The sequence below is a fragment of the Onychomys torridus genome, chromosome 8 (assembly GCF_903995425.1).
Source record: "Onychomys torridus chromosome 8, mOncTor1.1, whole genome shotgun sequence".
In the NCBI taxonomy this organism is placed as follows: Eukaryota; Metazoa; Chordata; class Mammalia; order Rodentia; family Cricetidae; genus Onychomys; species Onychomys torridus.
This window is the reverse complement of record NC_050450.1, coordinates 83,177,295-83,193,959: the sequence shown is the minus strand read 5'-3', so window position 1 is coordinate 83,193,959 and position 16,665 is coordinate 83,177,295. Positions and strand designations below refer to the sequence as shown.

The 16,665-nt window shown below is 55.0% G+C and overlaps 1 protein-coding gene across 4 annotated transcripts; it reads right to left on the bottom strand.

Annotated features, from left to right (window-relative positions):
* Window positions 1-166: 166 nt before the first annotated feature.
* On the bottom strand, window positions 167-15,957 carry Samd14 (sterile alpha motif domain containing 14). 4 transcript variants are annotated; one of them, XM_036195726.1, is made up of 12 exons: window positions 15,609-15,957; window positions 14,800-14,863; window positions 12,963-13,069; window positions 12,134-12,188; window positions 6,681-6,847; window positions 5,965-6,253; window positions 4,903-4,990; window positions 4,248-4,322; window positions 4,009-4,168; window positions 2,626-2,745; window positions 2,390-2,545; window positions 167-1,712 (listed from the first exon to the last, which is right to left on the bottom strand). In XM_036195726.1, exons 4-12 carry the CDS (start codon window positions 12,174-12,176, stop codon window positions 1,557-1,559), a joined length of 1,254 nt encoding a protein of 417 aa, XP_036051619.1. In that variant the 5' UTR covers window positions 12,177-12,188; window positions 12,963-13,069; window positions 14,800-14,863; window positions 15,609-15,957; the 3' UTR covers window positions 167-1,556. The 4 variants fall into 4 exon arrangements, with proteins under 4 accessions (XP_036051619.1, XP_036051620.1, XP_036051617.1 ...); XM_036195727.1 differs by lacking the exon at window positions 14,800-14,863; XM_036195724.1 differs by lacking the exons at window positions 12,963-13,069; window positions 14,800-14,863.
* Window positions 15,958-16,665: the final 708 nt, after the last annotated feature.

Sequence of the window (16,665 nt, the reverse complement as noted above, 5' to 3'; positions counted from 1 at the left end):
ACCTGCACGCTTGTGAAGACTGGTCCTCTGGAGTCAACTGTACCCAGGACCGGGCCTAGCTGGTAACCTGAGTACACCACAAGGCAGGCCCATCCCCCCAGAATACCTGGCAGCCCAGTGGTACTCAAGGCACAGATTGGTCACTCCTCCCAGACAGAAAGACCAGTGGTGTATGGTAAGTATTTATTGAAAGCAGTTGAGAGCCATCTTCCCCGTCACATGCAGGTGGGGCACACTTGGCCCCTGACAGCCGCAGGGCAGTAGGGACTCCACCCTCCCCACCCAGTCTAGATCGTGCCAGTGCCCCTATCTATCCCTTAGTTTCCCTCCGAGGCCCCTCTCCCAGTACAGATGGCTCAGCCCAAGCACAGTGCCCTGGCCTCCAACTGCTTCCCCAGGCAGGAGAGAGGGAGTTAGCATGCAGGTCCTGTCCACCCCTCCAGGAAGCTGGGAGGGATGGGAGGTTCTCCTCAGAAACCTCCTGGGCCCAGTAGCAACTGACCAGCCCCTGAGAAGCTGGGTCAGCATGGCAACTGGGCCCTCTACCTCTGAACATCGCCTACAAAGGACATGTGCCAGACCCACCCAGGGCTGGCCCAGTCCTCTCTGTAGCCTAGCAAACCTGAGCCAGCAATGTTTGTCAGCTCTGGGCCCGCTGAGGCCTTGACACACCCGGGGCACCCGGGGAGCTGATGGACCTTTCTGATCTAGCAGCTTCCAGGCCGCCCTCAGATTGTGCCTCTTGCCCGGCTGGGGTGATGAAAGTCACCAGTTCAGTGCCACCTAGGCACTAGTGGGGGGAAATGTCCCGGGTCCCCAGAAGCTCCCATTTATCGTGCCCCCAGAGAAGGCCCAAGCACTCTCTGAGGAAGTGGATTCTAGCTCTGAGAAAGGGTCAGAGACCCACTCCTGACCCAGTGGAGAGGAGCAGTGCCATCCTGCCCACTGGAACCTGCAGGGTAGTGAGGGGGAAAGAGGAAGAGCCCCCTCCCCCCTTTCTGCAATCCTCACAGAGGCCAGCTCGCTCTTCTCCACTTGGAGGAGGTGTCTGGGAATCTACCCTGAGTGACGCCACTGCAGTGCCCACTGGCCGCTCTGGGGAGAACTGCTCTCCCACCACATAGCCACCTTCAAGAGCTGAGGAGACACAGCTCTGTCTTCCGTCGGGATGCCCAGGCTGCTCTCTGAGCCCAGGAATCCTGGTCATGTAGGGCCTCTCTCACGAGCTCAGAGCTCACTTCCTGTTCGGTACCACTCTAGCCAGAGGGAAGAGGTTCAGCCTGAACCGGGCTCCTCTGGGCTCCAGGTTTGCTGCGTCCCTGGCCTCTGCCCTCTTCACCTGCCACCCGCTTCCCCCTGGAAGTCTGTGCCAAACAAGTCTCGAAATTGGGTTTATTCCTGGGCCCTCTCCTTGGGAATCTCCCTCCAGAGGACTCGTCCAAACAGGGTGAGAGGGGTCCTGTACCCCAAGAACCTGGTGCCTAGACCCTACTTCCCTGGTGAGGCCCATGCAGGTGGCTGCGAGTGCGCCGGGGTGCCAGCCCCACCAGCGGTCCCTAGCTCTTCTTGGCCTCATGCTCCCGGCGCCTCAGCTTCTCCCGCTGCCGCGCGGTCTTCTCCTGCGCCTTCCGTTCCTTCTCAGCAGCCGCTGCCAGCTCCTTCAACTTCCGCTTCACCAGTGCCCGGTCATGCGAGTTGCTAAGCCCCAGGCTCTGGGAAGAAACCCAGAATGAAGGGAAGAGGCCCAGAACACCCCTCCCACTTACTCCCCATAGACTCTGGGCCTCAAGGGAAGAGGACTGGGTTGCAAGTGATCATCGAGATGGCCATTGGCACTAAGCCATTTGTACCCCATCCTTGGCTCCAGCTCCTCAACCTAGGTGCTATGACCCTGCCCAACCTCCCGAGGTCCTCAGGATGGAGAGTGATTTGTTCATGGTCACACCGCTAGGCGGCAAGGTCTCTCCCCATTTCAGGATTTCCTGTGGGGTTGTGCTTCAGACCCAGGTACCTACAAGTGCTGGAATCCACCTCCCTACACTATCCCCTTACCACACCCCCAGCATCAGGCTCTGAGACTGAATGTGGTGGCATGGAGCTGGCCAGGAAAGAGGCCTGGCTTCCCAACATTGGATGGTCATCCAAAGGGCAAGGTCAGTCTGAACCCCTGGGCTGGAGCTAGGTCAGATGGAAGTGGTGGGCTTGAGTTTCAACTCAGACTAGGGAGTCACACTACACTGCCAAGATTAGGTCAGACCCTTGCAGAAGCCAGGCCGGCGGCTAGACAGGGAGAGGAAATCCCAGGTCAGTTCAGGAGACAAGTCAGGACAAAGGGGGTCCTTATCTTGGAGGGCCACCTCAATCTGGCGTATCTTGCACCCTGACCAACCTTCAGTCTGCTTCCATCCAGCTGCAGGAGCTGCGGCCCGTCCACCTGTCGGGCAGCAAACTCGGCCGTATACTGTTCCAGGTTGAGGCTGCGCAGCCACTGCCCCACCTGCTGGCTGGTCCAGTGTTGTATGGTAGGGAGAGACTCGTCCAGGAACTGCGGTAGAGACGGAGAGAGTAAAGGGAGCCCGGCCTGTGGCCAGGTCCCCAGCAGGTCCGAAGGCTAGCCTGGCTCACCTCATCCGAAGACCGGGACAGTGTGTGGTAGGGGTAGGAGCACTTGGACTCTCGTCGAGGACCACTGGGGATCTTGGGGCTGCTGCTGGGAGTGGTGGAGTCGTCACTCAGGGTGGATTCCTGGACAGAAAGGGATGTGTGCTGAGGGGCAAGTTCACCTCCACACACATACACCCCAGCCCATCACCTTGACCAGATGGACCAGAAATACTGGACTAGACACCAGCAGTGGTTCCGTGCTCCTGACCATGAACCCAGACACAGGCTGTGGTGATCAAGGGACACACCAGAACCTGAGCCCTCTAGGAGGGAGCTGGCTACCCAGAAGACCTGGTGCTAGCATTGAGTCGAGCTGAAGAATTGACAGGAGTGGAGGAGGGTAGGTGCTGCTGCCTTATAGGTGGCCCACCAGGATTTCGCCAAGCCTGGGTCACGTGTCCCTGTTACATGGAACCCCCCTCTTAGGCCTTTTGCCTGCCAGCTGGTGGGTACCCTCACTGGCCTCAGACCTCTGGGAGGGCTTGGGCTGTGTCTCACTCAGCAGGGTGTCCCCTGGGACCAGCACAAAGAAAAGGGAGGGACTGAGAAAGGATGCCGGGTGGTCAAAGGACAAAGTTGCACATCAGAAGGGTCTCCCCTGAACCCCAAGGTTTATGATTCTCCTAAGTCCTGGCACCATGCACATCTGGGAGCAAGTCCCTTTTCTGTGGGCCTCATTTGCTCATCTGTACAGTGCAGATAATAGTGCCTGCCTTGCCTCCATCACAGTGAAAGGCACATGTGAGTCCTGGGCTTTGTGAAGTCTAGCCGCCTGTGAGCGTACATTAGCATTGCTTGTGTGGAAAGTTCTCGTTTCCTAGGGTCTGAAGCTTTCAGAGCACTAGGTGGGGGACCTGCTCATCTCTCTATCTCTAAAAATGTCCCACCATGCAGGTGGCCAGCTCTTGATGGTGTAGTCCGGTCCTGACTCAGGCAGGACAGTACGAAACAAGGGGGCTTCAGAGTGAGCAGCAGGCACTCAGTGTTCCCACACCAGTGCTGAGTGGAGGAAGCAAAATAAATGCACGAGCCAATGAACGGATGAAGCCAGAGAAGATGGAAGTCATGAGTCACTAGGTGGCTCTGTGGAGGGACATGATGGGTCCCAGAAAAACCTAGGTCCCAGGCCAAGCCCAGATGAAGTATGTCCTTGCCATGAGCCTGGGAGCCAGTGTGGGACAAGAAAGTCCTGGGGTTCCACTGGCAAGCATGGCATGCTCTTGTAGCCCTAGGCCAGCCTGGGCTACAGAGTAAAACTGCCTCAGGGGACAAAAAGACAGATGGAAGGGAAATCTGGATGATAAGAGGGAAGGAGAAGAAGAAGGAACGAAGACCCGGGCTTACCTGGGAAGCTGACTTCTTGGGGCTGAAGCCCTCATGTTTGGGGGAACAGGCCGGGGAGGTGGTGCTCCCTGAGGAAGCAGAGCCTTTGCCGCTGTCTGTGAACCAGGAAAAGGGCAGGAACGGGGAGCTCCCTGTCCTTCCAGAACCTTCTACGGACTCCCTGTGGAGAAAACATCAGCATGGTGTGGGTGTCCAGGAGAGGATGGGAGCCGTGGGTGGGTGCCATGGGTACCTCTCACCTGCTGCCCATGGACAGGCGGTTGCTACCCTTCTCCTTCCGGCTCTTGCTGGTGGATGCTCGGCGGAGAGTGACCCTGTAAAGAGGCAAGGGGAATGGAGCATTGTGGTGGTATTATGTTCCCCAAAATATTGTGCACCCTAATAAACTTATCTGGGGGTCAGAGAACAGAACAGCCACTGGACAGACATAGAGGCCAAAAAATGATGGCATTCACACCTTTAATCCTATCACTTGGGAGGCAGAGATCCACCTGGATCTCTGAGTTCAAAGCCACACTGGAAACAGCCAGGCATGGTGACACACGCCTTTAATCCCAGGAAGTGATGGCAGAAAGCAGAAAGATATATAAGGCGTGAGGACCAGGAACTAGAAGCTTTTGGCCAGTTAAGCTTTTAGGCTTTTGAGCAGCAGTTCAGCTGAGATTCATTCGGATAAGGACTCAGAAGCTTCTAGTCTGAGGAAACAGGATCAGCTGAGGAACTGGTGAGGTGAGGTGGCTGTGGCTTGTTCTGTGTCTCTGATCATTCAACGTTCACCCCAATACCTGGCTTCAGGTTTGTTTTATTAATAAGACCATTTAAGATTCCTGCTACATTGCGATGTTCAGACCCCAACAGCTCCAAGGACCCATGCAAGACCTGCCCTCTACTCACCCCAGGTCCAGGAATTTTCTTCGAGTCTTCTTATCCAAGCCGATGGTGGGGCTGGCAGGCTCAGGGGGGCTGGCATCCCGGCTGTCATCTTTTAGAAGGAGAGGAGGAAGAAAACAGCTAAAGCGGTGGTGGTTTGCTTGCCTCCTGCTGCTGCCCATGTGGGGTGGTAGACATTTCTTGACTTAGAATTACACCATCTGGCTCCGGGGTTCTGCATTAGCTATGTGACCCAGGAGAAGACACTCTGTTCTTGAGTTCCCCTTCATTTCAAACATAGAGACATGCCCATTTTACAGTATCTAATAGAGCCTAGGCTTTTGCCTTTTACAAACTGTAAAAGCAAGCCAGGCAGTGGTGGCACACACCTTTAATCCCAGTACTTGTGAGGCAGAGCCAGGTAGATCTCTGTGAGTTCAAGGCCAGTCTGTTGTACAGCGTGAGATCCATGACAGGCACCAAAACTACACAGAGAAACCCTGTCTCCAAAAACCAAACCAACAAAAAAGCACTTTATAACTGAGAAAATAGAGCTATGAATGTTTGTTAGTTTGTTTTTGAGACAGGGTCTCAATGAAACCCAGGCTGGCCTGGAATTCCCTATGTGGCCTTGGACCCCTGATTTTCCTGTCCTCACCACCTCCTGGGTACTGCAATTACCAGGGCACATCACCATATGTGGTGTGCTGTGACCAGGGCTTCCTGCATGCTAGGTATACTACTGACATTATCTTGGCCATCTTCTAACTAGCCTTTCAATCTTGGCTCAAATGTCATCATCTCCTCAGGTAAGCCAAGGAAACTCTTCAGCAACCCCACCCCCCCCATAGCTTTTATTACATTTGTTACTATACGTTAATTATGGGGTGGTTTAGTTGTTTCTTTCCTAACCTACACATCCCCAGAGGCCAAGGACTGTATCACTGCTCTGTTTGGTCCCAGCGATGTCTGTCATATAGTAAGCTTCTGGGCCATCCTTCTACTTCCCCTGTAGCCACCATACTGCCTGGCCAAGCTGCAGTTCCCGAGCTAGCCCGCAGGGAGCGTCGCGCCTGTCGGGCTCACCTTCGCTGTGCGGCTCTGCTCGGGGATAGCGGCGCACGAAGCTGGGGGAGCTGTCCGAGGAAGGTGCAGAGCGCGGAGGCGAGCCGGAGGTGGCCGCAAGGCCCTCGTGCGAGGCGGCATTGTGCAGGGGCCGGTAGCGGGCGAGGGGCGAGGGCGGCGGCTCGTCCTCATCCAGGCTGCGCCGCAAGCCGGGAGGCTCCAGGCAGAAAGAGCCGCTGGCGGGGGAGCCAGGGCCCGAGTGCAGAGGCGAGCGCAGCCGGTGCAGGGGGCTACCGCAGCCGTCGGTCACCTAGAAGAAAGGCAGCCGCTCATCCAGAGCTCCCTCCTCACTCCCTGGAGGATGGAGGCCGGTTTCCCCTGTTGGCTATGCCGGGAGCACCAGAAGAGCTCTGCTTCCTGGGGCCTGGAGGGTGGGTTCCTTGGGCCCGGAGATGAGGAGTGCCTAAGCAGTGACAGGGAAGCAATGGGTGATCACATGAAGTGAGGACATCTTGCTTCATTTGTTAACGGCGGGATTTCCCCGATCCCTGCTGCTCTCCGCCTCTTCATCTGTGAAATGGGCTAACACTTTTTCTACACAAGTACAGGAGCCAGAAGTGAACAGCTAGCTGACCTTTGGGTGGTGGATGACTGTCAGATCTCTGGGGGCGCACTTCCCTGGAAGGGGGTGGTGGTGATCCAGGGGCAAGATGTGAGTGTGTGTGTGTTACCCCAACCTTGCCTCCAGGCCCATCAGAGCCTTCACCGTCCTCAGCAGAGCTGGCACTGTCACGTAGCCTGGAGCGGGAAGGCCGGTGTCTCCGGCCCTTGGCCAACAGCTGGGCCCGGGCTTTGTGTAAACTGCTGTCCAGTCTGGTGGTCTCTGGTACAGCCAAGTCCAGGTCTGCAAACAGAGACCAGAGCAACCTCAGATGGCCACCCTGACTCACACCGCAGACATTAAGCTGGTGCTTGGGAGTGCAGTCCACTAGGACTGTAGGTCTCCCAACCCCGCCTGCTATCGCCTATGGGGGGGGGGGGGGCGCACGGGGCACTACAGGCCTGGCCTGTGGGCGTGGCTGGGCTATGTGCAGACACTCACAGAAGCAGGGGTGAGAGGAGGCACACCCACCTGGATCCTAAAGTCTGAGTGAGAGCTGGCAAACATTGAAATGGGTGGAAAGTAGGGATTAGAGATAGCACCTCTGGGTGGCAGGAAGTAGCTCCGTGGGGACAAGAACTGGGAGAAAAGCCCTGGAGACCAGGAAGATGAATCTGCCATGCACCCAGTGTGATGCACACACATATCACTATCCTCAGAGCTCCCTGGGGGAAGGGAGGCTACCGCATTTGGGATACATTTACAGCCAACTAGAACTAAAGAAGGCAAGGATGACTGGATCCACTGGCTAGTAACAGTCTAGGGCTTGGGGGTGTGGCTCCAGAAAGGGACCCTCCCGGGGACACGATCTTGCTGTGCCACACTCAGGACTGTATTTAAGGATAGCAGTAAGCCCCTCTCCTCTGCTGACGTGAGGAAGAGGGGCACCCACATGCCAATGTCAGTCTCAGGAGCAAAGCTTCCACAGGCCCTTCCAGCTTGTGTCTTGGGTCCTGGGCTCTACAGTCCAGGGCTAGACCCTGCTAGAAGCTTTCGGCACCTGCTGGGGGCGGTGGAGTGCAGAAAGCACTCTATGGCCACACTTTCACGTTTTGTCTGCCTGCCTGGTAATGGAGCATCATTTGTTCTGGCCCTGACCTTGGTACTGCGGTCTTCCTGGGCTTCAGGATGGGTCAGTACATTCCTGTTCACCCCTTGCTTTGTATCTCTGCCTTCACACCCACTCTTCTTGCCTGCTCCTCTCTCATCTGTAGACACGTCAAACGTACCCCTACTTAATGGCCACTTTGTCCCCAGCCCTGACTCCTCCACTAAATACCAAGCCTGAGCACAGAAGCCCCTGCCAGGGAACCCATAAACCAGCCTCCCCCCACCAGTGCCTCAGCCAAACATAACCCATAAAAGCATGCCCTTTTGCCTTTAATCCCAGCACTCATGAGGCAGAGGCAAGTCCAACCTGGTCTACAGAGCTAGTTCCAGAACAGCCAGGGGTACACAGAGAGACCCTGTCTAACACACACACACACACACACACACATTGGATTGGATTGCCTTAATCAGACTTGTTGCCTTTTAGACCAATTGATGGTCTACCCAAGTCATCCAAGTTGGACAGCTCTGAGCTACCCTTCTCTCCTCAGCCCTCCCAGGCCCTGCTCCCACATGCACGCTGCTCCTTGTCTCCCCTGCTGGCTATTCAGCAGGGTCTTTAGTTCACAGCCCTTCTTTTCCCCCATGGCTCTCCTCCTGGTTGGTCTCCCTATCCTGGTAAACAGTGGCTTCATCCTTCCTGCTACTCAAGCTAAACCCTGGGTCTTTTTTGACTCTCCTCCCCCACCTTACCCCCTTTCTTACAAATTAGTTTAGACATATTCCTGTTAACCCTGCCCTCAAAATAGCTAGTCCTGTTGAATGAAATACAGAGGTGAAGCCTGAGACCGTTTTCAGTGAGTCCAGATGATCCAGGGTAATGGAGGTGAAGAATGGGAAGGGTGACGCAAGCCTGGCCAGGGGGTGAGCATGGTGGAGAGGGAGTGACCGGAACTTGAGCACACGGCAGGGTGCATTGTGTTGTTTTTCTACTTCTGAGGATGTCTGAGGTTTTAATTTTTAAAAACTATTATTTAGCTCGTGTGTATGTGTGTGTGGGGGGGTATCTGCACATACCCCCAGAGTTCAGAAGAGGATGTTGGATCCCCTGGTACTGGAGTTACAGGCTGTTGTGAGCTGCCTGACCGTGGGTACCGAGAACTGAATTTGAGTCCTCTACAGGAGCCATACCTACTCTAAACTGCCCACTCTGCAGCCCAAACTCTTAGGTTTATCGGTGAGTTTACACATGTATACATGTGCACATACAGAGAGGAGTGAGAAAGAGGAGGGGGAGGGGGGGAAGGGGAGAGGAGCACCAGGTCCCTATCACCTCACACCTCTGCTGTTATGAGTGGCCTCCTGCTCTCCTGTCACACTTAGTGTTTTCCGGCACAGCAGCCAATGATCCTAATGCTATGGGGTGCCAGCTCTGTCACTCCCCTGCTCAGAACCATCTCAGGCAGAGGCAGAGCCGAAGTTCTCCCATTGGCCTTCGAGATTCAGTCTGTGTTCCTCACCTCCCTGTGCTTCTGCCTCCATCCGCTCCTTCCACCCAGTCTACACCTCAGAATCTTTGCATGTATAACACCCATCCCTATATACTCCAAAGTGCCATACCTGTCTTTTCCTGTACCACACATCACTCTCTGGCATCCCGAATACCTTTCTTATTTAAGCTTGCCTCTTTCCACCTATGAGACTTTTCAGCTTCATAAGGACAGAGTTTTCCGGTCTATGACTGTACCACAGGCACCGGACAGCACCTGGCCCATAGCAGGTGCCTAATGAATACTCTCTTAAAGAAAGAAAAGGGACACATAAGGAAGTATCCCCAATGGACAAGAAAACAATAGTGACCAGGGCTATTTGGTTGCCAGGCTGAGGTCTGGATGGCCTTAAGGAGATTTGGTGTTTGTTTTTTGTTTTTTGTTTTTTTTTCAAGACAGGGTTTTTCTGTGTAGTTCTGTACAGAACTTGCTCTGTAGACCAGTTTGGCCTCAAACTCAGAGATTTTGCCGCCTCCCTCTGCCTTGTGAGTGCTGAGATTAAAGGTGTGTGCCACCACCCACCACTGCCTGGCCAGAGAAGATTTTCTAAGGAGAGGGAATGGTGTGGCCCTGAGTTTGAGGTGTCAAGGAACAGCCAGCAACAGCCTAACTGAAGATGGAAGTAGACTCAGGCCGTGACATTGTCCAGGGGTGTGGTGAGGGGCTGGGAGGGGACAGCTACTGTCTGGGACGCTCTTTTGGATCCAGATGTGACTCACTTGGGTCCTGATGAAGAACATCCCGGTGCCCCTGGAAGCAGCCCGGTTATAGCTCACACTGCTCCAAGTGCTTCACAATTACCGGTCACTGAAACCTCCGACAATCTCAGAGGAAGAGACTCAGGATCCCCCAGGGCAGCCTTAATTTGCCCAAGAGCATAGAGCTGGCAAGAGCTAGCTGGGGTCAAAGACCAGCAGGCTGCTTGTTAGGAAGTAGCAGACATATCAGCTGTGGGCTTTCTGAACAGAGAAGGAGGCAGCATCATGTCTAAGCCCTCATTTTAAGGGTGGAGAAACTGAACTCGGACAAGAGAGGTCTGGTCAGTTGTGTGGAGGGAGTAAAGGTAGTGTCCAGGTCTCCTGGCCCTGGGGCCAGGGCTCTGACCTCCTCTCCACGGCATCTGTGTCAGGGTGATGGGTCCTTGCTCCACATGGCAACATGGGTATTACCCATAGTCTGGAGAGCAAAGGGTCTCCCGAGGGCTCGTGTGGGGGGTGGTGGTGGTGGTGGTGGTGGTGGTGGTGGTGGTGGTGGTACAAAGCAAAGTGGGGCCCAGTCTCACCAGGGTCCCTCAAACACTCCTTCCATCTGTTCCCCTCCCAGCCTCCCGCTCTGGGCTCTGGGCAGTGGGAGTGATGAATATTTAATTGTTTTCTTGTGAGGAAGCACTCCAGGCGGTGCCCAGCTACCTCAGCAGACTGGAGGAAAACAAGAAAGGATTGGTGAGGAGCATGGGGTGGGAGGTGGGGAGAGGGGAGACAGAAAAGCCCCCCCCCCCCCCCCCCCACTAAGGGAAGCTCACCTCTGTGGACCTGCCAAGGTTAGGCTGGACTTGTGTGGAGCCAGCCTCCAGCCTCAGAGATAGGGAAATGTTGTGGGGGAATGGGGGGGGTAGCTGGAGGGGGGGAAGGGGGGCTGGGAGGGAGCAGTGTTCCCAGAAGCACTGAGACAACATGATTGGCATGACCAGGGTCGGTGGTGATGGCAAGGAGGAAGAGAAGAGAGAAAGGCAGAGATGGAAGCTGGAGCCCTCTGGCATCCCATGTTATGAGCCCCTTGGAGTTACACACAGTGGAGTTACACACATGGACACCAGTGGATGCTGAAGGCATGGGCAGACGGAGACATGGAGGCCATGTGTGTGTGTGTGTGTGTGTGTGTGTGTGTGAGAGAGAGAGAGAGAGAGAGAGAGAGAGAGAGAGAGAGAGAGATCTCAGGCACTTACATATGTATGGTGTCTGAACTGGAGTAGACAGAGGGTTTAGCCCAGTGACTAAGGACAGGGGTTCTTAGCCCAGTTCTGCTGCTTACTTGCCATGCGATTTATTTATTTATTTCATTCATTCTCTGAGTGCATATGTGTGTGAGTGCATATGCACGTATGCATAGAAGCCAGAGGTTGATGGTCTCAATCCCTCTCCATCTGAGTTTTGGGGACAGGGACTCTCACTGAACCTGAAGCTAACTCAGGTGGTTGGTTAGACTGGCTGGCCAGCAAGCCCAGGAATCCTGCCGTCCTATCCTTAGCACTAGGATTACACGTGTGCACTGCTATGACAGTTTCATTATTGTTATTGTTGTTGTTGTTGAGATAGGATCTCTCTCTGTAGCCCTGGCTGTCCTGGAACTCTCCGTGTAGCCCAGGCTGGCCTCAAACTCACAGAGATCCACCTGCCTCTGCTTTCCAAGTACAGAGATTAAAGGCGTGTGCCACCACGCCCAGCTTGTGCTCCATTTTTATGTGGGTGTTTGGGACTGAACTCAAGTCTTCATGCTTTGATGCTATTTTTTAAAGTATTATTATTATTATTAGTGTGTGTGTGTGTGTGTGTGTGTGTGTGTGTGTGTGTGTGATAGTACACATGGAGGGCAGAGGATAACTTTTGTGGAGCCGATTCTCTCCTTCATCCTTTATGTGGGTTACAGGAATCAAATGCAGGTTGTACAGCTAGTGCCTTTATCTGCGGAACCATCACACTAGCCTCCATGTGATTGTTAAAGCAGGCCACACCAGCACACTGCATCCTATACCCCTTGTCTGTACAACTAGCATTATTTCAGAATCAGAGGACACCCTGCATGTGAGGTCAGTTGCACATCATGTCCTGAAGTGCCCTGTCTGCCCTTATCCCACGCCATGCCCAGCAGACTTGAAGGAAAGGCCCCATGGCTAGGTTGACCGCTAGACATAAAGTCACGCAGAACTTACCAAAAACTTCGTCCACAGGTTCTCGGAGCTTTGAGGAAGCCATGACTCAAGAGAGCTGGGGAGGATAAAAAGGAGAGAAAGGACAGAGAGAGAGAGAGAGAGAGAGAGAGAGAGAGAGAGAGAGGATAAGAGGTTCAAGTTGGTTGTGGCAGTAAAGTCAATGGCTTCCCGATTCCGCCCACTCACTGCTTTCCTTTCTCTAGCATTCTCCCTTTGGTCCTTGGAAGAGAAGCATGTGAGGGCTGAGGCAGGAGACATTAGCAGTCCAGGCACAGGCTCCAGCCAGCTTCTCTGAGTCGGGCTAACTACTGGCTGTTGACTTCACGCAGGTCCCTGCACTACCTCCGGCTTGGTCACTAGCTTCCCCGAAAACTCCCATCATCAACTGTTCAAATTCAAATCTAGAAGTCACGGAGATCATCAGTAAAGCCAGAGCTCTCGCTTTACACAGAAATGGAAGAGGAAGTGGCTGGCTCAAGATTTAGCAGCAATTAATGGAAGGTACAGATTCAAAACCCAGGTTCTTCCATCTGTTTGCCTACCTAGCTTTCTATCTATCTGCTTGCCCTCCCACCCTCCCTCCTTCTCTCCCTCCTTCTCTCCCTTCCTTTCTCCCCTCCATCCAACATCTATTATATCCAAGCATCTACCCATCTTTGCATCTGTCAGCTCTCCATCTCCCATCCATCATCCCATCTAGCTCTTCCTCCTCCATCAATGGGGCCCTCGCCACCTCCTTTTCTGAACTGTGTGGGAAGCTGGCATCACCAGCAGGGCCGTTCACCATTTCAGACAGAACCCCAGTTCTCACAGTGCGTGACAGACTCACAGTTGCAACAGGGCATTGAGTTTTCACAGCAGAACATCTCTGAAGCATTCAATGTTCTGGGAAGGAGGGCTGATGGGCAGAGTCGGGCTGTTGTTTGGGTTAGGTGTCTGTTTTGTTTTGTTGTGGGAAGCAAGAAGAGCAGGCAAGGAAGGGAAGGGAAAGAGGAGAAATGCATCAGAAACACCTTGGGTGGCCTTCCTAATAGGGGGGATAAGAGAGTGAAGGGGCTGGAGAGACGGCTTAGTGGTTAAGAGCACAGGTTGCTCTTCCAGAGGTCCTGAGTTCAATTCCCAGCAACCACATGGTGGCTCACAAACATCTATAGTGGAGTCTGGTGCCCTCTTCTGGCATAAAGGCATACATGCAGGCAGAGCACTCATATAATAAATAAAAAATATTAAAAGAGGGGAGGGAGGGAGCTCATGGGCCACTGATGGCTCAGGGCAGGGAGACACTGAATGGCTGAGACATAATCTCCAGTTATTTTGAATTCTTTGGTCTCACCGGACTGGACCACATGCCCTCTAGCTCTCCTATCACATCACACACTTCACAGATGTCACGTCTCTATGAGCCACTGGGCTTGGCTTGCCATCTTGGTATCCCCCACTTTATAGGTGAGAACCTTAATATACAATAGCGCAGAAGCAGACGTTGACCCAGTCTCCTGCTTCCCAGCCCGATCCTAGAGGCATGATCTGCAGTTCCGGTGTTGCTCATGAGGATACTCTCGGGGGAGGGCTGGGGTAGAGGGAGGGGAGCTGGTCTGCACTGGCTAGGATTAAGGCAAGCATTAAAACCACCTCCACTAGGCTTCAGGGATGCTTGGAGCTGAGCCAAAACATGCCATATGGGAGAGGTCAGCAATGGCTCAGCAAGGACCCCTTTGCCAGTCTTGAACTCTGAGAACTAGTAGCCAAGATCTAGACTATTCCTTCCTGGCCCAAGAATCCAGAGGAGAAGGAGATAGGCTGGCCCTCAACACAAACTCTGTCTCTTCATTGGATCACAAAGCCTGCTCTGACTAGGGTCTAGCTGTCCCTTCTCCAGACTGTTGTCTTAGATTGGGCTCCCCGCAACCCAACCCTCAACCCCCATTGTCTACACTGTTTGAAAGCCACTTCCCCAATCCCTGAGGAATGGAGGAGACCTTTTTATACTTTACTGGTTTCCTACTTGGGTCTTATCTCTCCTTCTCAGATGACCCATGTGCTCTCCTCTCAGACTAGAGGGACTCAGGACAGTAGCTGCTTCTCCCACCAGAATGGCTGGGCTGCTCTCTGCAGACAACACAGAGAAGGCCAGCCCATGTTCTTTACTGAAGGCTCCAGTCCAGGGGTGAGCTCCTGATGTGCACTGAGGACTGTTTTAACCCCTTGGGTGAACTGGGGCCTCCAGCTCAGACTCTCAGCCCATCCTGATTCAGCACAAACTGCTTCTTTTATCTCTGTCTTTAACAGCCAGCTCCTATAACTGTAGGGGGGAGCCTCTCCCAACTATCCCATGTGAAAACTCCATGGAAGCAGAATACCCTGGAGATCACCTGCCCCAGCCACCCAAAACCCAGCCTTGGAAAATTAGATACCCAGCTTCACCCAGCTTCCCACGCCTACACACACTCTCTCACTCACAGGTGTTCAACTACACAAGGGTGGAAATGAACCTGTTCCCTTGGACAACCTTTGGGTTCCCCTATCACCAGACCACTCCCATCAGCTACCAGTTCCTAGGGGACCCTTAGTGACCTCTGACCTTTCTCTGGGAAAAGGAAAGGCAGGTGACTTCCAAGCCACCCGGAGCCCAGGGGAAGGAGAAAGCAAAACAAAAGGTATACAACCTGGGAATGGAACAGAAGGAGCAACTAGCGGACCCAGAGGTAGAGACTGACAGTCCACAGGGAGCTGAGAAGAAAGATCAAGAAAGAACAGACCCAGGAGGCTCAGGAAAAGCAGCTGGGCAGCCCCGAGGCCCCACCATGGGGTGAGAGAAGAACAGAACACCTGCCCCACAAGCCAGAGGGGAGAAGGGGGCCCAAGGGGAGGAGAGGGGAGAGGGGAAGGGAGCCAGCCGGAGGGAGAGGGGCAGCTGACAAGTCGCAGAAGTGGGTGACGGGCAGGCTGGCATGGGGGAAGCGGTTGAAGAGCTAAGGAGGCCATGCCCCTCCCATGGCACCATGGTACCAGTCTTCAGCCAGCCCCAGGCTTGGAGCAATCCCTAGGAGTTTGACAACCCATCAAAGCGCCCCGGAAGATGGGGTTGGGGGACAGGGCACCTACTCCAATCATAGACTCCCCTCTCCCGAACCACAGACGGTAGAGCAGTTTCTCCAACCCACCGGCCCAACTGCCCGGGTAGCAAGGAGTTAAGGCCTCTTCCCCTGCCCCCACACCAGTTTCTCTTTCTTTGCTTTTTTCAAATTAATTTCCTCAGGCAGGAGGGAGGGGATTAGGGACACACATCCTATTTCAGTTTTCCTCCCGACAGCCCAGCTCCCCGGTCCAGTGAGGTCTCCCTAGCGAGACAGGAAGAAAGGCCCTTGTGTCTTATATTCATCTAGCCACACTGGGGGAGTGGGGGGGTCTCACCTTGAGTCCGGCAGTCTCTGGCCCCGCTTCCCCTTCCACCCTAGGGGTCCCGGCCCCTCACCTCCAGCATCCGTCATTTTCAGCGTCCAGCGCCCCGGGAACCCCTCAGGCCCATGGTGCTCGAGGCGAGTCCCGGGTGGGAGAGGGGCGGAGGACTTTCACCCCGGCCGCGGGGGGCTCCGGGCGGGCTCGAGTCGCTCCATCCCAGAGTGTTGGGTTGGGGGGCGGGGATCGGAGGGGAGGGTCCCAGAGCCGGAAAGAATGGAGAGGCGAGATGTGTAGGGATGCAGGGAGAAAGGTCTGCGGGAAGCAGGAGGCGCGGGCGGGGCTGGACCGGGAAACCTGACGGGAGGATGTTCCGTGTGTGCGTGCGTGTACGTGTGTGTGTGTGTGTGTGTGTGTGTGTGTGTGTGTGTGTGTGTGTGTGTGTGTGAGAGAGAGAGAGAGAGAGAGAGAGAGAGAGAGAGAGAGCCAGAGAGCCACCTCCCGCCCCGCCCCCGCCAAGCCCCGCGGATCTAGGACCCTCGCGCCACAGGCGGATTTGTGCAGCGTCGCGGTGGCTAGGTCCGTGGGGGTCGCCTGGGATAAGGCAATGCGGGGGGCGCTTGTGGGGATGCCGGTCGCCCGGGAGACAAAGAGCGGGAGGGAGGGAGGGAAGGGAGGAGGAGGCGGGCGGGCGGGGCGGAGGCAGCAAGGACCGAGGGGAGGAGGCGGCGGGTGCCCGCGGCGGGGCCCGGGATCCCAATTGCGCCGCTACTTCTTGGACCGGCGGAGACGCGGCGCTAGGGAGTCTGCGCGCTAGGAGCCGGCGAGTGGCAGCAAAGCGACAGGGGTGGCATGGGGGGGGGGGGGGCGGTCCGCTTTGGGACGCACGGGGCTTTCCGCCTCCTCTGCAGGGTCTGTGAGGGCTCCTAATTCTCTCGTTCTTTTATTCGACAAGCATCCGATGAGCTGCCGGCCTGGGCGTTGAAGCTGGAGGGGGACCGCTGTGGAACAGAACAGACCTGGTCCGGGGCTGTCAGGGTTCAGACGAGTGGGATTTCCCAAGACTGAAAACTGTGGGTGCCGGAATGAAAACGGCACTTCAAGTTCTGGAGGGGGCGTGCAGCCGAGGCGCT